The sequence below is a fragment of the Podarcis pityusensis genome (genome assembly GCF_964106645.2).
Source record: "Podarcis pityusensis genome assembly, chromosome: 5".
NCBI lineage: Eukaryota > Metazoa > Chordata > Lepidosauria > Squamata > Lacertidae > Podarcis > Podarcis pityusensis.
The window spans coordinates 75,026,394-75,043,446 of record NC_138032.1 but is presented as its reverse complement, the minus strand read 5'-3'; the positions used below and the strand labels follow the sequence as shown (position 1 = coordinate 75,043,446).

Sequence of the window (17,053 nt, the reverse complement as noted above, 5' to 3'; positions counted from 1 at the left end):
TGTACCTGTGCCAAAATACCACTTAATCAAGGTTGAACAGTGAGGGGAGAATTTTATGGAATTGGTTAGAGTTGCACTTCTATGGCTCATTTGCCAATTCTGGTTCACAAGGAACCAGGCTTCCACCTGGCTCTATGGCTGCTCAAGAGAACCAACCAAAACAGAATGTTAACAACACAGAGAGAGCTGGTTCACGTGACGTGGTAAGCCAAACCTTGATTTGGGGAGACCACATAAATTTGCAGGCTCCTGGAGAGGTGCTTTCAGCTGCTTTCCTCCTCCCTAGTCCTTTCCCCTGTTAAGCTGTGGGAAGCTAAGCCGAGGTTTGGTGCAGCAGGTCATCCAAACTGGGATCTGTGGTCAAGCTCCCTTCTCACCACAAGCTGCAGCCAAGAGTTTTTCAACACCACCGTGGTTATTTTTGGATTCATATTTTGTGCCGTCAAAATGGCCTGATCTGTGGTTTGATGGTGGCTTAAGGGGAATTCCATGTAAGAGCTGTGCAAATTCAGGCTTGTTTTTTTTTATTGTTGCTTTTAAAAAAATTAATCCCCATTATGTAAAAGCTGTTGAGCAGGAGCACCAAGAAAAAAGCACCTGCATAAGTAGATAGGTGCCCTATTGAGGGGGAAAAAGTGACACTTTGTTACACTGCAAAGTGAAACCAAACAATTTATTTGTGCTAAATGAATGGAAAGAATGTATTTCAGAATACATTTCTTTATACATTGTACCGGCTTATGCTGCTAAATATGCATTTGCTATTGTCATCTAACTTTTCTCTGCAATCTGTTCCTTTTCTACCAAGCAATACAACATTTTCGGCTGTTACACCAATATGCTGCTATAATGTGCACCTTCAATCATATTTTCTTCTGATTTTTCTTTGAATGCTTAAAATATTGGTTCAAACATTCAGGAGGGGGGTGTCACACAATATATTTTAAACAAAGGGAGGGGGGAATCAGCCTTTTTAATACAAATTGCTTTTCTAAAGCAGAAATTGGAGAGCACACTTTAATCAGCCACAAGGATCTTGTTGGCAGAACCACACTTACAGAAGATCATTGTGATGAAAACAACAGTACGGACAGTTTTACAGGTCAACATGAATGAGAAATGAAACAATCAACTTTTAAGGTCCATGGATCAATACATTCTATATACTCTGACAAGTCAGGCTTCCCACATTGTACTTCAGACTGTACCACACACTGGAGAAAAGGTATGGATTTGTCAATGTATGTTTGCTGCTGTATCAGAAAATTAAGGGATAAAATTTAAAAAAAAAAGTGAGTTTGGGCATTAAGGTGTCAGACTTTCACTTTTGCACTAAAAGCTGTATCTTTTTATTATTGAACTGTAGTGCTGATTTACTTTATATGCTTGAAACACACTATAATATTTAGGAGTTCGTAACATACAGCTCGTGCCTGTAATTTTATATGCAAGTTGTCATGAAAAAATATAAAAAGCTGTCCCTTTTATTTTACAAACCTAGAAGCCTGGGGGGAAAGAAAAACAATATATATTTAAGCTTTGGGAGCTCAGCAAAGCAATGCCATAATACCAAACAAAGTAGCAAATGTTCCAGCCAGAGGATGGACAGACATGTAAGTTCAAGTAAAACACTGATGGAATTTTTATTTTATTTTAAATTTAGTGTTGCAGATCCACAACACTGGCTGCGTTTTACGGCAACTTCAAATATAGCACACTTCCTACATGGAAAGCACATCCATGTTAAAAAAAAACCCACCATGAAAACCACCACATGTATTCATGTGATTATCTACATGCAGGTTTCATGTTTCCCCCACCCCCTTGCACAGAAGGGACTTCCATGTAGGAGATGTGCTAACATTTGAACCTCAGACAAACTTGTACAACACAATTAAACAGTGAAGCCTCAAAAACTTCAGTGCAAATAAGTCAAATCCAAATATACCATTGTAAGCCTTTGGCTTTTAGTAAACTGCTCTGTGTTATGAGTCCAACTCGGAATACAGATTTGCTGAGCACATGCACTAAGGCTGAGAAGAAGGATGCATTGAATGTTGAAAAGTGGCTGGCGACTGGACTGCAGGCTGCACAGGGGGTGGCGGAGGTGGAGGGGCAGGCTGCAGTGGGGTCTGTGTATTGGGAGAAGGAGGAGGAGTGGGACGCTTGAATTTGTCAGGGCTGTTGCTTCTTCGGGGCGATGGTCTCTGTGAAAGAAAACAACAGTGCCAGAGTTTTGACTAGCATAGACTCATGTACAAGACAGGGACACTCTTGCCTTTTGACACACTTAAACTCAAATTCATTCCTGGTGGAGAAATTCAAACAGGGGAAAAAGTAACTTACGGGTCTCAGGCTGGCCTTTTCCAACCTTTGACTATTTTGTACATAACCCTCTGTCCTCTTAAGCATGATACTGCGATGCTGCTGTCGTATGACATGTCCCATGCAGGGCAAAATGAGAAGAACAAATGCTACTGACACAGTGGAAATACAAAATGGTAGCAGAAAGCTTGAAAGCAGCTGAAAGTAATGGCTCCTTTCTAGAAGAACTGAATTTGAATTACGCCTGGATAACAACACACAATGTTTAAACTCTAATGATGTAGTAGCTGAATACTAAATCAATCATTTCAAACCATGATTTTGAGACAATTCCTTCTTGGCACTAACCACAACTTTCCTCACTTTGGACTGTGGCTGGAGTAAATTAAAAAAGGAAGGAAGGAAGTTACAAGTGAGGGGAGGAAACTCTTTAAGTGTATCGATCAGATGTTAACTGTATTTTTGTTTTAATGTTTAAGAGAAACTGCTACAGAGATAAGCAATCAGAGGTCAAGGACTCCAAAGGCTTCCCATCATAGCTCCTGACCTCACTCCATCCAATACTTGGGCCACTTTTTCTCCAGATGATACTCAGGGAAAGGGCTGCTTCAAAACCTGCCCTTCAAGGCTGATCAGCAACAGAGGCTCTATCAAGGATTCTCCCCTTATACCCATCACTGCTCTCAATTCTCACAAAGCCTTTATTACTGTTTGCATTCGGTGAAAGAGGCCTATGGAGCCCTTTACCAGAGTTTTGTGCAGGAGTAAGTCAACAGGTACAGTCACTGTTGCTACCCCTCTCCCCTTGTGGCTGAGCAGTGAATCATCATTATCATCATCATCGCTCCACAATTGCATTGTGGAAGGCTGGGCTAGATGACCCTTGGGGTCCCTCCCAACTCTTATAATACTATGAGTCTACAAAACGTTTCCTAGGAAAACTGAGGAAACAGAATGGAACTAAGAATGGAATCAAAAGCTTGAAAACTATTGTCCAAAATGGAAAGAACTGCAAGGGATGGACAATTTGCTTGTCCAGAAACCCAGTACAAAGTGGGGTTCCCAGGTTTTTATTAGAAGAAAGACTGGGCATTGGTGGGCCTTGCGGGCTCAGAGCCAATAAGTAAGTATGTTGGGCCAGCTCTGAGGCTTCCTGGCTTTTCAGACCAGAATACACTCAGACAGCTGGCAATCTTAACAAAGAGGTCTGATCTTTCTAGTCTATTTGGCAGAAAATGGGTGAAAGTACACAATGACTGAATGACAGTATATGTAGGATATCTACAAGAACACCTAATCCTGGAAAAATATGGGATGATTCAACTGTCAAGGTGGTGAAAGATGTGAAAAGCAGCATTTCTCTCTTGGGGAGCAGGAATGACTTTCATCGTATCACTGCTCTGATCCTCAATGTAGCCAAGCTTCTTTCTTCCACCACTTTCATTTCTAGCACTTGCTGCTCCTGGTACTAGTTCTCCTCTTCTTTAAAAAAAACTTTTTATTTAAGTAGAAAGCAGTTAATAAACTGAACGTTATAGGAAACCATAGCAATTGAACTGGTGCATGAAAGGCACCTGATGGAGGGAGGGAGGGAGGTCATAGGTGAAACTATCCTGCCCCCAAGTCTCAGCCACGCTATCTTGCAGCAACACAGCCATCTATAGGTCACAGTCATTACTGATTTTGGAGGTGAGGGAGGAAGGCATGCACTATTCTTTATACTGGAGCAAAAATCTAAATGTTTTATCTAGTGCAAAAAGGGAAGCATGGAATGAATGGTGGTCTGGTTGAAGACACTTAAATGGAACCAGCATAGAATATATATTCCCCCTCCCCCCCAAAATGTGTAAGAGATATGATGCTCAGTTCTTAAATACTCACTGTAATACCATGGGATGGTCCCATATGCTGCACATGAAGGCCTGGGTTGTTATAATAAGACACGCCGGCTCTGGTGTGTGGAGTTGGGGGAGTAAAGCCAACTGTGTGACTTGCATACGAGAGACCTAAAATAATGAAAGCAAGACGGTGTAGGTTTACAAATGCTAATATGCTCAGATACCAAAACACCCAGCACCTTATAAAAAAGAAAGCAACAGGCATTATCTCCTAACCTGAGCAAACTGCATTTGAACACCTGTTTGCACAATTATTATGCTTACCGGAATTGACAAAGCAAGATATGATTGAGTTATTTTAATTTCTAGCCTGCCCCATTTTAATTTCTAGCCTGCTTCAATCCCATTTACTGGCTAATTACACACAAAAGCTCTGACAGAATTCAGGACACATCACAAGTTTCCGCTGAATGCTTTTGTAAAAAGAAAGATTAGATAAATATAAATATTATCGCAATACATTTAAAAATAAAGAAGAAAGCGGTGCATATATTTACCAGGTGATATAGGTCTGCTAGAACTTGGTGAAGGTGTATATGGAATTGGACTGGACACAGTGCGTGGTCTTAATCCTTGTGCAGACATCTCATTAAAATATCTATTTTAAGAGATAAACACGGATGAGTTTCCTCTTTCCAAGAAATATTGCTTAAGTTTTATTTTTAGGTTCCCCTCCAGCATATGTCCTGTGTACCATGAGACAAATACTGGAAGATACTAGAGCAGCATCAGTAGTTAGCAAGGCTGCAATGTTTAGTTAAATCATTGGTGAACTAACGTGATCTGAACGCAGGCGTACACTCCCTTCCTATGGTTTCCAGCAACTGGAAAGTTTTATTACCTCTGACCATGGAGGCACAGCATAGCCATCGGGCCTAGTAGCCATGGATAGCCTTATCCTAAATGAGTTTCTTTAATCCTCTTTTAAATAAAGCCGTCTAGCTTGGTGAACAACTAGTTTTAAAAGGTTTTTAAAGTAGTAATTTATTTTACAAAAGTACTGATGCAAGAACTAATGGTGGCAAGCACCATTTCCAGAAAGGCAAGGCCTCCCTTCAATGACAAAGCAAGGAAAGCCCTACTGCAGTGTGCTTCTGTATGTTTGCTTTCTTTCCAAGGAATTGTTCATAAGCAAATTTATGCGTATCAATTGAAGCCAGTGCAGTGACCAAATGCAGAAGGGACTCGGATTTATCTGACCGGGTGCCAGCCATAACAGATCTAGTGTGTGCTCCTTCCTTTCGGCAATCCTCAACACAGACTAGCTAAATTCACAAATGACCTGGCTGCCAGGAGGTGCACCATGAAGTCACTACTCAAAAGGAACTGAGAAGAGTGGTCAGTTTTTGGAAGCTCAAATCTTGTTATGCTCTGGCTTGAATGGCTCAGCTGTTACTTTGATTATATATATATCATTTGCTAAGTTATCCCTACACTGGACAGATGGCCCCAAACATCAGACTTGTGTCACAACGCTCCCCCCTGACAGCTAATTACAACTTACCTTGTCTCCCAGTATCATTACGCTGTGTCTCTTCCCTCCCCAGCTCCACCAAGTCGGCTGACGTGGAGGGAAATGCACAGCGTAATAATATGGGACATAAGGGACAGTGTCCAATACATGATAGAGGGGGGAAACTTGACAAGGGAAGTCATTTTTATGGCAGTACCATTTTTAGAAACCTGGTTTTTAGACTGCTTTTGATTTCTTACTGCAGCACCTAAATATACGGGCAACACAAACCTCTCATCATCCATTTCCAAACTCGATTCACTTTCTGACAGCTGTCTGCACAAGGCTTCTCTTCGCTCCATCTCTCTCTGTAATTTTCTTTGGAGTCTTAAGTTCTCTTCTCTCATGTGGCGTTCTTCCTCCAAATACTGTGCCATCTTCTCTGAATCTAAAGAATCAAAAATTTGATCAGCCTTTTTATTACTAAACTCACGTTTTGTTCTGGAGGCATAGCCAAATACAGGTAGATGTTTAGAGTTCAGATCTTGCCTTTGCCAAGTGATGAGAATGTGGATTGATTTGATCCAATCTGACCCCCATTTGACAAGTTCATACGTAGCAGAGATGCAGAGTTTATTGTAAAGGGAAAATGGAAGTTTTTGGTCTTTTTGGTCATGCAGGCTTATTTGCAACCATTAAATGATGGGTTAGGGCAATGATAGGAACCTGTGGCCCTCCAGATGTTATGGACTACAACTCCCACCATTGCTGACCACTGGCCATACTAGCTGGGTCTAATAGGAGCTGGAGTCCCACAACATCTGGAGGGCCACAGGCTTCCCATTCTGGGTTAAAATGGTAGTCTGAACTAGATCTGTTGCTCCATTTTCAAGCAGCAGTACAGAAAGACTCTCCACTTGGAAGAAGTGATGAAATTAGAACCAGGCATTCAGCCAGAAGCTTTAATTTTGGAGAGACTGCTGCCTGCTGGACAGCAGTGGTTTGCCATTACTACATTAATGAGAAGAACTGTTTGGATCGAGACATCATTTAAAATGTATTACCCTTTTAAAAGGATAATTTAAAACCTTGAAACCCTTTCACACTTACAGAAATCCCCAAGCGCACAAGGCATGATTTATCTATTTGCATTTGTTGACTCCCTCTCCCCTCCCCCTGGGATTTCACCCAAATTGTTTTCACACAAAGAGTAGATAGTTAGTAACTAACTAGTTGATGGCTTGACCCCTCCTCCCTATACCAGAATTTTGGTTCGTTGCTAGTAATAGTGCCTAATATTTAAAATTATTAAATTATTAAAAAAGAACTAGCAAGATGTTGTGGTGTGTTACAGAGACATGAAAGGGGGAAATCATCATTATCCTCACCAGCATATAAACATCCCCCCAACCCTTAATTCTGGTTCACTGCTAACAATATTAGTGACGCTTCTGTGTCTTATGGGGAGGTAAGAGGGACCATCAGCATCCTGGATAGGCTGGCCTGTATCCAAAGTTGGTTGTCCTCAAAGTATACTCACTGAAAGTGAGGGGGGCTATTGGTTTTGTCTGTTTTTGTTCTTTTATGTATTTTGTATTCTCATTTTTTATTTTTTTCTGTTGTGAACCGCCTTGGGATGTTTGGATGAAGGGCGGTATACAAATTTAATAAATAATAAACTAATAATAACTGTGCGAAAGGTTAGCTTCAAATACACTGAATGGCCCAAGGCCCACCCAAGTTTCATGATGAAGCCTCTACTGTCCAGTACAATCCTAGGGGCATCTTTTATGGAAAGGCTGCGTATAAATGTTAAAAACCATGATGACTATGCCCCACTGGCTCTGTTTGACTGCATAAATGGCCCCCATTGCATATTACCACCATGATGCGGAAACAAGATCAGAAGACCTGTGCCACATTGAGAGGAGGTATGGGGCAACAATGTTGTGGGGAGGAACCCCAGAGAAAAGGCTCCTGAGCCAGAAAGGAAATGCAAGAAGGCATTCAAGCAGAATTAAAAGTCCCAGCTGAAATTTGATGACAGAGATAAGAAGAGCCCTATTGGTCAGGCCCATGACAGTTTGTTCTTATAAATCCATTTTATTAAGAATTTTCAACATATGATAAATAAAATCACTAGTCAAAATAACAACATAAAAAGAAAAATAAAGGAGGGAGAGGAAAGAGAAAAGGAAGAAGAGAAATAAAATAATATAATAAAGCACAAAATTGTGTATATATAGCGCTCCATAAGATCTTTAATTTTCAGTCCACATACAGAGAAGTGAATCCTCACAGCTCACACCTGGGAGAGCTTCCCTCTTCCTCAGTCTCACACCTTGAGAAAAGCCACTTGAGGCCACTTGATGCCAAAGGCAGTTTGTTCTCATGGTGGCCCATCAACTGCCCACAAACAGGTCAAGGGTACAACAGAACTCTCTCCTAGGTCATTTGGACCATTCTGAAATTACAGCAGCTTCCAAAGACCTCCTGTACTTTTTGCAGCTCTTCTGTTAGTTAGGATCTTTTTATGATTGCTTTTGGTGGCACATGCAATGATAAATCAACCACATCCACGCACGCAGAGCTTCACTTGTTCATCAGGTCACTCAAGGACAAGAACGGAATGTTCAGAAGATGAAGAGCAAAACCAAGATCCACCCTCGTGGCAATAAATCAGGCCAGCATTTGCACACAGCTATTACTCAGAGCCCTTGTTCCCACTTTTGAGCACAGTAAAGTAAAGGCAATGCATAGAAGAGACCGACAAGTACAGAGAGATTAATGTCATTTCCTTTAAGGGATGAAGAATATTGATTTTCTGAACTTGCATACAAGGTCTCAGTATGCAACATACTTTCTCCTCCAAATGGTAAGAATATATTATTCAAAACATTATTCCCCAGAAAGCAAAGCTGAAAAAAAATCCACTGCTATTCCAAAGTGCTTTATTAGATTTTAAATTAAAAATATGAGAGTAAGAATTAAAGGACAAAACAGAGGTATCACAGTCATCAAGATGACTACACAGGCATCCAAGAGCAGTGAGAACTGGCAACTGTTTGCACAGTTCTTCCCCACTCCACCCAAAGGAAATAAGAACATTAAACTATTGTTCATATTAAATCTGAGATAAGGTCCTGGGCAGATTTTAGCCTCCGCCCCAATCCCATCTCTAAACACAATAAAACTGATATAAGCCTTCATTCTTGCACACTTAGTCTCTGTTCCCCTCACCAAATGCAGATGAGAAACCAAAATTGGGAGTAATAATAATAAAAACATTCTTCTGAGTATTAGATTCCAACAAAGTCATACTTAGAGTTTATACTTTAACTCCACTGGTTTCAGTAGGTCTATTCCAACTATGACCAACAATGGATATCGCCCTTAAAAAAACAACCCCAAACCCATAGACACACACAGTTAAATCTCACTTTAAAAAACAGCTATTTGTTTAAATTCAGATATCGCAAGGATGAGGCCAATACAAAATAAAATTCAAGGCTCTGTCAAAAGCAATCAACTGCCTGTTGTTCTGGGGGGTGGGAATAGCAATTCTACACAATAGGTCACTTATTTATTGTTATTTATGGACTATTAGTCACCATGTGTGCACATGAAATGCACAAGACAGTGTTTCTCCATAAGATGTCCACACTTGTTCCTTGAAGGCTATGATGATGTAGCGCAAAAGGTATGTGGGTTGCATGACCAGAGATCTTAGATTACGCTCCCAGGCAGTTGCAGGACCCAAGGATGGCCCAAACAGCTTGCTGGCTGAAGGACAAAACACCCCATTCCACCTAATGACTCTGAACAGACTGGCAGCTGAAATTGTTTTAACTTTTTACACATGGAAATGTTTTTGTTTGTATATATAAAATAGTTTTAAACTGTTTCCATTATTCCTCCCCCACCTTTTCATTATGAAATCCCTTTGAGCTATTTGATGGGAAGTGATTAATAAATGAAATCAAATAAATAACTCAAGAGGAAACTGCTTTCTACCCCTCCCCCCAGCACTGAGGGTGCCTCACCCTGCAAAATGGTAGGGCCGATTCTGGAAGAACCTAAGGGTGGTGTTCAACTAAAGTGCTTCTGCCAGCACAAGAATTTCTGCTTGAACAATGGAATTTCTCCTTGTCACCAGAGGGTTGGGGAACCCCCAGAACAGATATAGGGTGCAAATGGGGTGTATATTTCACTGGATACTGTCCAATATGTTTTCACTATAGCATAACAATCAAACTAGCGGTCTACTGTATATTTACTGAAGGCAAAGCAAAGCAGTATGATTACATTTTAGCAAAGATATTCAAATGTATAAGATCACATGTAACTTTGTAACAAAATTGTTTCAGTTCTGCCCAAAGGATCCGTCCAACTAAAATTTGTTCAGCTACCCAAGTGGAACAAAAGGAAATGGTTTGGCATACTACAAACGAATTACTGTATTTTTGACTTGGTCCTTGAGTTATTAATTTCAACTTGAAAAGGAGACAGTTCATGAAAAGCACACCTCAGCATTAGGAGTAAGACCACACAGCCAAGGCAAACAGGACTTACGCTGTAACTGTGCAGCTCTGAGTTGTTTCTTTAACCTCTCTACTTCATTCTTTAGAAACCTGATATGCCGCATCATATTCTCTGGAGAGTCTATCTCCATTGATATGTCCCTTGGAGATGGAGGAGCAGAAACAGGCTGGTCTAATTTCTCCTGCAGAATTCTGAAATCAAGATAAATGAGATTTTATCTTCTGACATCAAACATGCCAACTGGTACATTCTGCTTCAATTCTTTGTAATATTACACCAACAGATAAACAGCAAGGTGGTTTGAAATTATCAGCATTCTTTCTGGTAAACTCATTTCCTGAAAAATTAACATGGTGTGTTGTTCACTGCATGGGCCACCGTGAACCATTCAGCTTCAACCAGGGATCATGGGAGTTGTCTAAAGCATTGAGGGAATGGGGAATTAATGACAAACCATGGTTTGCCAGCCCATACTTTTACCTAATGTGGAGTCTTTGCTTTGCCAATTCAACAAACTGCAAATACAGTATTAACACTTCCTTACAGAAATGTAAGGAAACGAGCCATCACATTTTAGTTTTCTTCCATTAACAGACAATAGAGAATGCCACAGACAAATTCTACAGAATCTCTAATAGGTTTAAAGATTTCAGTATAGGTTACTTTTAACAATGGTTTAAAAACCTGACTGAACTTTTATTCCCCTCTTTCTGGCTCTGTGCAAAAAGTAAAAATACTACTCAGCATTGATCCTATAAATGCAACAAAGCTGGTGGGAGAAGAGTGAAGTTTTAATGATATATTTAAGATGTCAGGGTCCACATCGCTGCTACAACTGATGTAGTAGTCATCACTACCAATTTTTTTTCTAGTGTTTCAGAATGTTCAAGGTGCTTCTGATACTTAATCAAATTATTGTTATCACCATCATATTGCAGAATGGAGGTCTGTAGCTGAAAGACAAGGACGGCAAATGCCCAAGGCCACCTAGTTAGTACACGGCAGACACTAAATCTGAATAACGTATTTCCTGATACATGATGGATGGTAAATATATTGCAATTACCAGCCATACCTTCAGTCTTGTAGTCAATACTTGCTGAGGTGGTATCTTATGCCAAGTTATAAGCTTTGTTTTATTTATTTTATTTTTAAAAAACGCTTTCATACCTGATCAGAAATCTGTGGTAGGATTTAGGGGATTAGTTGAATTTTCCCCAATACATGTGACGGTAATTCAAATAATCAGATTACAACATGGCTAGATGAATACTTTATTTAAGTTACCACTTTGAAAACTATTGTTTTCATTCACCTAGTGTCTTCACGCGCTCTTAATGGACAAGTCAACATTAATGTATTCAAAATGTTGTTTTAAAGTCCCTTTTACATATCACTCATATAAAAAGGAATTTCTTGCTCATTTTGTATTTTAAGAAAAAATCCATCCAATAAATCAGATGGCCACAATTTGACTACACAACTAGCACTGAGAACTCCATGCTTAAAAAACAACAACATTTGAAGCAAACTGGAGCAAAAGAACACATGACATGCTACATCACATAGCCAAGCCATAAAAAAGCATTTTCAGCCCAATGTGATCTGAAAGATCAAATAAACTGTCACAAGGCCAAGAGAGATCACACTCTAACCTCTTCATTAACTAGATTAACAACAGCACCATCACAAATATTCATCGCCTCAAAGACTTGACTAGTTCTGTGAAATCTACCAAATGCTGTAAAATGTCAGTTCCTATGAAGATCCAGACTAGTCAGGATTGTTACATGAATATTAATGTTTTTGTTTTCAAGTGAGTTTCGTAACATTAAGCCGAAGCTCGTCACAGGACACAGAGGATGACTACCGGTGAATAAGCACCAACAAGCATCCCGCTCTGCTCCTTACTGCATGACTCAGCAACCTTCTCTATAGTCCTTCTCAAGCATTTGCCTGAACATGTGAACATTAAAAGTTTGTTGAGGGGCAGACTGCGCAAGCAAGCCTCACTCCCAAGGTCCACCTCAAAGAGCACTTAGTTCAAACACACTTAATGCTAAGGGCAGAGAGGAGGCCAGACATCATTGGGAGCAGGCTTGTGTGCATAGTTCTACCCCTTACGTAATGTTAATCTTCAATAAAACACTATTTGCATCAATGCATGCAAAAAATGTAGCTTTCCTATTTTAATTACTATATTGCTACTTAAATAGCTTTCTTTTCTCTAAAAGGTATTGTGAGATATTCAAGTTTTATCACACAATTGGGGGAGGGGGAAGCTGCAGAAAGAAAGCCATGACAGACCGTTTTTCTGCCTCAAGTTTATCCATTCTCTTCCAGAGACGATTCACTAGTGCTTCTTGTTCTTGTTCTAGGGTGTTTTCAAGATCTATCTTCTCACGTCTTAGCTAGGAAAAAGAAATTGTGGATAAAAAGAGAGAGCTTGAAACTGCTGTTTCAGATGAGCATTTCACTGCAGAAGCATAATGGGGGGGGGGATAATTTCAATCATCAACGACTAAATAATTGTAATCAAAGTAATGGATGATAAAGAAAACATATTTAGATGGCCTTTACTTACCCTTGTCATAAACCACATCTATTAAAAAATAATAACCTACCCACCTTAAAAAGGAAGCAGTCCTACACGATAGAAGAGTAACAGCCTAAATGTGAATGTAATTCCATTAAAACTACCATCTTAATGATTTTGTATTCTGATTCCCTAATGATTAACTGCTCTGGTACCATTCACTGCAGAAAATGAAATTACAGAAATCTGAGGAAGAATATTCCATCATAAAATAGCATCATTTCCAAGGAGCATTCTTGGTGGGAAAAGCGTGTCCCCATTGACCATGATGTACCTTTGTTCCCAGTGGTCAGTCTGTCACAAATTTCAAAGGGATTCTACAGGGCTGCTGAGGGCAGCAAGCTGCCATTTGAAGTGGTGACAAAGCTTTTCCTTTATGTTAAAAAATAGGAAAAAGCAGCCCCATGTCTCCACAACTTTAAAAGTAAGCCCACAACATCTGATTTCACCCACCCTCGAAAGCCGCAAACACTCTTCCCTCCCTTTGCAAGGCTGAATGGTCCCATACAAACTGAGAGATATAGTCCATTGGGCTTGAGACTATAATGCCAAATACTTACTGAATCTTACTCCTAAAATGAAACAAAAACAAATAGTAGTCTTGCTCTATTTTATCTATTTCATTTAGATTCCATCAAGGCTTTGTACACTGGGATCCCAGGAAATCCCCATTCAACTAACCAGATCGAGACAGGCTTAGTTTTAGCAAGGTTGCTGTATCCCTGTAGTATTCAATGTTTTCAGATCGAGGACCTACATGTAACCCAAATTTGAACTTGGGGACAATTTCTTAATTTTTTACCATATATAGTATGGTGATCCATCATAGATCAAGCCAGTAGTGCGTTCCAACGCACCAGTTGAAGACCAATGCTGTATCACATGACTTCCAATCACATCATGGGACTGTAGCTTTCACAAATTACTGGCATTTTTTAAAAAAACATATATGGAAACTTGTATCTCAGCTACACTGAATGTTCATGATAGAACCAGAACATAAACCAGCTCCATATTTTTACTACCAAGCACAAATCTTCCTCTAGTGTGAAAAGAATTTACTCCAAAGCCCACTAGCTCAACAGCCTCTTGAATATCACTGGCAGGTAGGGCTCAAACCTCTGCTAGATGTTACGAGCGTTGCCAGACACCTCAAATAAGAACCAGTTTTTCACTCAAAGTGACTGCTGAAAAGCCTGCATCTGCTTGTCAAGTAGATGTCTAAAGATTTGCAACTGTGCTGAGGGAAACAAAAACGTGGTCGTGAAACTGATGGCACACAGATGGAGGGAAGGAAGGGACTGTAGTGATTGCCAGTGAACTATGAAGACGCATCAAGGAAGACCCTTCTTTTCTGCAACAGTATATAGGTGCTCCCAGCTCTCCTTGCCAGGTGATTCCTGGGAAAAGGAAACACTCCAAAAGCAGGGTGCTTCAGCTTCTTGGGTCACAGTGCTGCCAAGGTGCAGATGCTGGGTCAACCTCTGACCCCTTCCTGCTCCATCCACACTAACAGCAGAAACCTTGGCTGGACACTTGCATGTGGGGATGGATCAGTATTGGTATCATGACAAGTGGTGTTCACCTTTCCCCCCTACACTGTGATCTACATAATCTACAACTGGGCAGGCGGTACGGAGACTGCAGCAGTCCTCTTCCATAATTCTGATCCAGACAGCCCTTCACAACTACACTTTTGGAAGCCGCCAGTGCAAGCTACGCGCTTTAATGAATTGCACAGCTTGGTTTAGAAGCTGGGGGAACTAAGGTTGCGGGCTTGGAGAAGGACCACAGGTTATTGTCCACAGAGAGGAGCTATTTTAGATACCTGGCTCGAGTTCTGCACATCTATCATATCACGCACACTGATGGCTCTACAGCCAGGCTGAATGGTAGGAATGTAAATGCATAGCACACATTGTTCCCTTGTGCTACTGCAAAGGGATGCAGATTCCATTATGGAGCATGCCACAGAGCACTCTTATAAAGCCTTTGGATTAATCCCAGAAATTAAATGGCAATGTTAAAACCTGCAGTATGTGTCTAATAGGCTTAATCAATTTTTTCCACATCTAAAGACAAATACTAACATACCTGACATTTGTTCAACTATGGCTGTCAGCGTTATAAATCTGTAGAGAATATTTTTGGAATGATCATGGTTCTCACTTCTATCAAAGGTTTCTATTTCCATGCCTGCTAATCCGGTTGTTGTTCATTTCCTACACCACAGGGGACCAGTCAAACTGCAGCAGCAGACTAGTCAATAAAAACAAAATATACCTGCATACTCCCTTTGTGCACAGAATTGCTACTTCAGCATGCCATGCTGGAAAAAATGGGAAGGCAATGCATTTACAATTTCCACATAAGCAGCTTGTGTGTTGCTGTTTTCTAGATCAATGGAAGCTGTTCAGCACCTCAAAGTTATTTGAAGATGAACTTACAGAGTGTGGAACTGCAAGTCACATTATGTTCACTTTCACTGAATCCGACTTGTTGCATATGAACCAGAGATTGTGGTTTATAACTCTTGACAAATCCACTTCCTAACCTCTGGTTTGAATTTGCTTTGCTTTGAAACAAAACAAAAGTTGTTATAAGTCACGGTCTCTGGTTCTTGTGCAACAGTAAGTCAGGATTCTGTGAAAGTGAGAGTAAAGAATGTCACAGTCCTCCTCTTAAGTCAGCATGGGAAGAGGAGATGAAAGGGAGTGAAGTGAATGAGTCTGAGTTGTGTGGGGGGTTTGTTCCAGCCCTTGCATAGAAGGATAACCATGGTTTAGCACTGCATGCTAACTGGGCCAATATGTATCATTTACCAGGAATCATTCTAGAATGTGAACCATTGGAACAAACCTCTCTTTGTTACAACTCCCAGCTACTAAAGTTCACATAAAATTAGTTCTCAGTGGAGAGTTGCTTTCGGTTTAAAAACAGAACACAACCTAAAACAAGTCAGCAAAAAATATGCTAAATGCACCACACACAGTGACCTTACTTTAAGGTTAAATGACAGAACCATTTTAAATTTAAAACAGAATGTGGTTGTCATCACATAAACAAGTTTTAGACTCTCGGTATGATTTCTTATACAGAAGTCTGTGTGTATTGCTATTATTCTACAGAAATCCTTTGCAATAGTGTTTGTTTTTGCTACATTTTAACCTGTTTTTTGGGTGAAATGGATACAAACTGGCTTACAACGCAAACAAACAACCACACACTTGTGTTAACGTCTCCTTCCCAATTTAAATTGCAATTAAAATAAGGGGAAAAAACACAAAGACCATCACACATGACCAACTCCAGTAACACTATATCTGTTAATGGATATTGAAGACAATAAAAAGCAGGGTAGACAGGAAGATCTTAACTCATCCTAAAAACCTGCAGTAAACCAGCAAATCATTGGAAGATAAACAATTGCACTTGAATTAGGCAACAACTGCCACCTAGAGGCCATTTCTTTTACTTCTATTAACCTTGATGCAATAAGATGTATGAGAGATTCTTCTTATTGTCCCTGTTTATTACTATTTGATGGGACGCAACACAAAAGTGTTTAATGCCCAACATTTTTACCAGAGCTCAGTCAGCCTCAAAGAATTCACTGGCACAAGTGCAATACAATATGGGTAGGGTTGCTATATTTCAAAAAGTAAAATTCCTGACACCCACAAAGTTACTGAGCTTTTTTGGGGAACAAACCCATATTGTTGAGCTCCTCCCAAAATAGTGATTTTAAGCTTTTGGAGCTGTTTCTGCTGCTTTTTCCATCATGTTGCCATACATCTGGGTTTTCTCTGACATTTTGCTGATTCGACAACCCCCCCCCCCGACGTCGTTTTTACACCCGAAAACCAGGACACCTCAGGAAATTTCCTGACATATGACAAACCTAAATATAGGTAATATAGCGTTTACCTGCTCCAGAGTTAGCTGCTTTGAAATGGTATCATTTTCCAGTTTTTTTATTTTCTTCATCAATTTGTTCACTTGGAATTCCTGTTCCTGTTCTAAATGCTGCTCGAGTTCAGCCTTTTCATGCTGTAGCTGTGATTGGAAGAGATATTGAAACCCAAGACATAAGCATTTGAAGAGCTACAAAGCACTTATGAGCATCGTTTAATTTATACGGCTTAAAAACAAGAAGACTCTGAAATTCAATAAGAGACTGTTCCTAAAATGTGAAACATTAAGGATCTGTAAATTATGGTTAAGAAATAAAAGCAAATA

General features: G+C 40.0%; 1 protein-coding gene across 1 annotated transcript in view; it reads right to left on the bottom strand.

The window, feature by feature from the left end:
- Positions 1-659: 659 nt before the first annotated feature.
- CCDC6 (coiled-coil domain containing 6) overlaps positions 660-17,053 on the bottom strand; it is a 33,879-nt gene continuing 17,485 nt past the window's right edge. The window contains exons 3-9 of the mRNA XM_081005027.1: positions 16,742-16,870; positions 12,526-12,629; positions 10,249-10,409; positions 5,968-6,124; positions 4,721-4,821; positions 4,207-4,331; positions 660-2,207 (exon numbers count right to left, since the gene is read on the bottom strand). Coding sequence (XP_080861153.1) covers positions 2,028-2,207; positions 4,207-4,331; positions 4,721-4,821; positions 5,968-6,124; positions 10,249-10,409; positions 12,526-12,629; positions 16,742-16,870 — 957 coding nt within the window. The 3' untranslated portion in view covers positions 660-2,027. The remainder of the gene's footprint in view (positions 2,208-4,206; positions 4,332-4,720; positions 4,822-5,967; positions 6,125-10,248; positions 10,410-12,525; positions 12,630-16,741; positions 16,871-17,053) is intronic.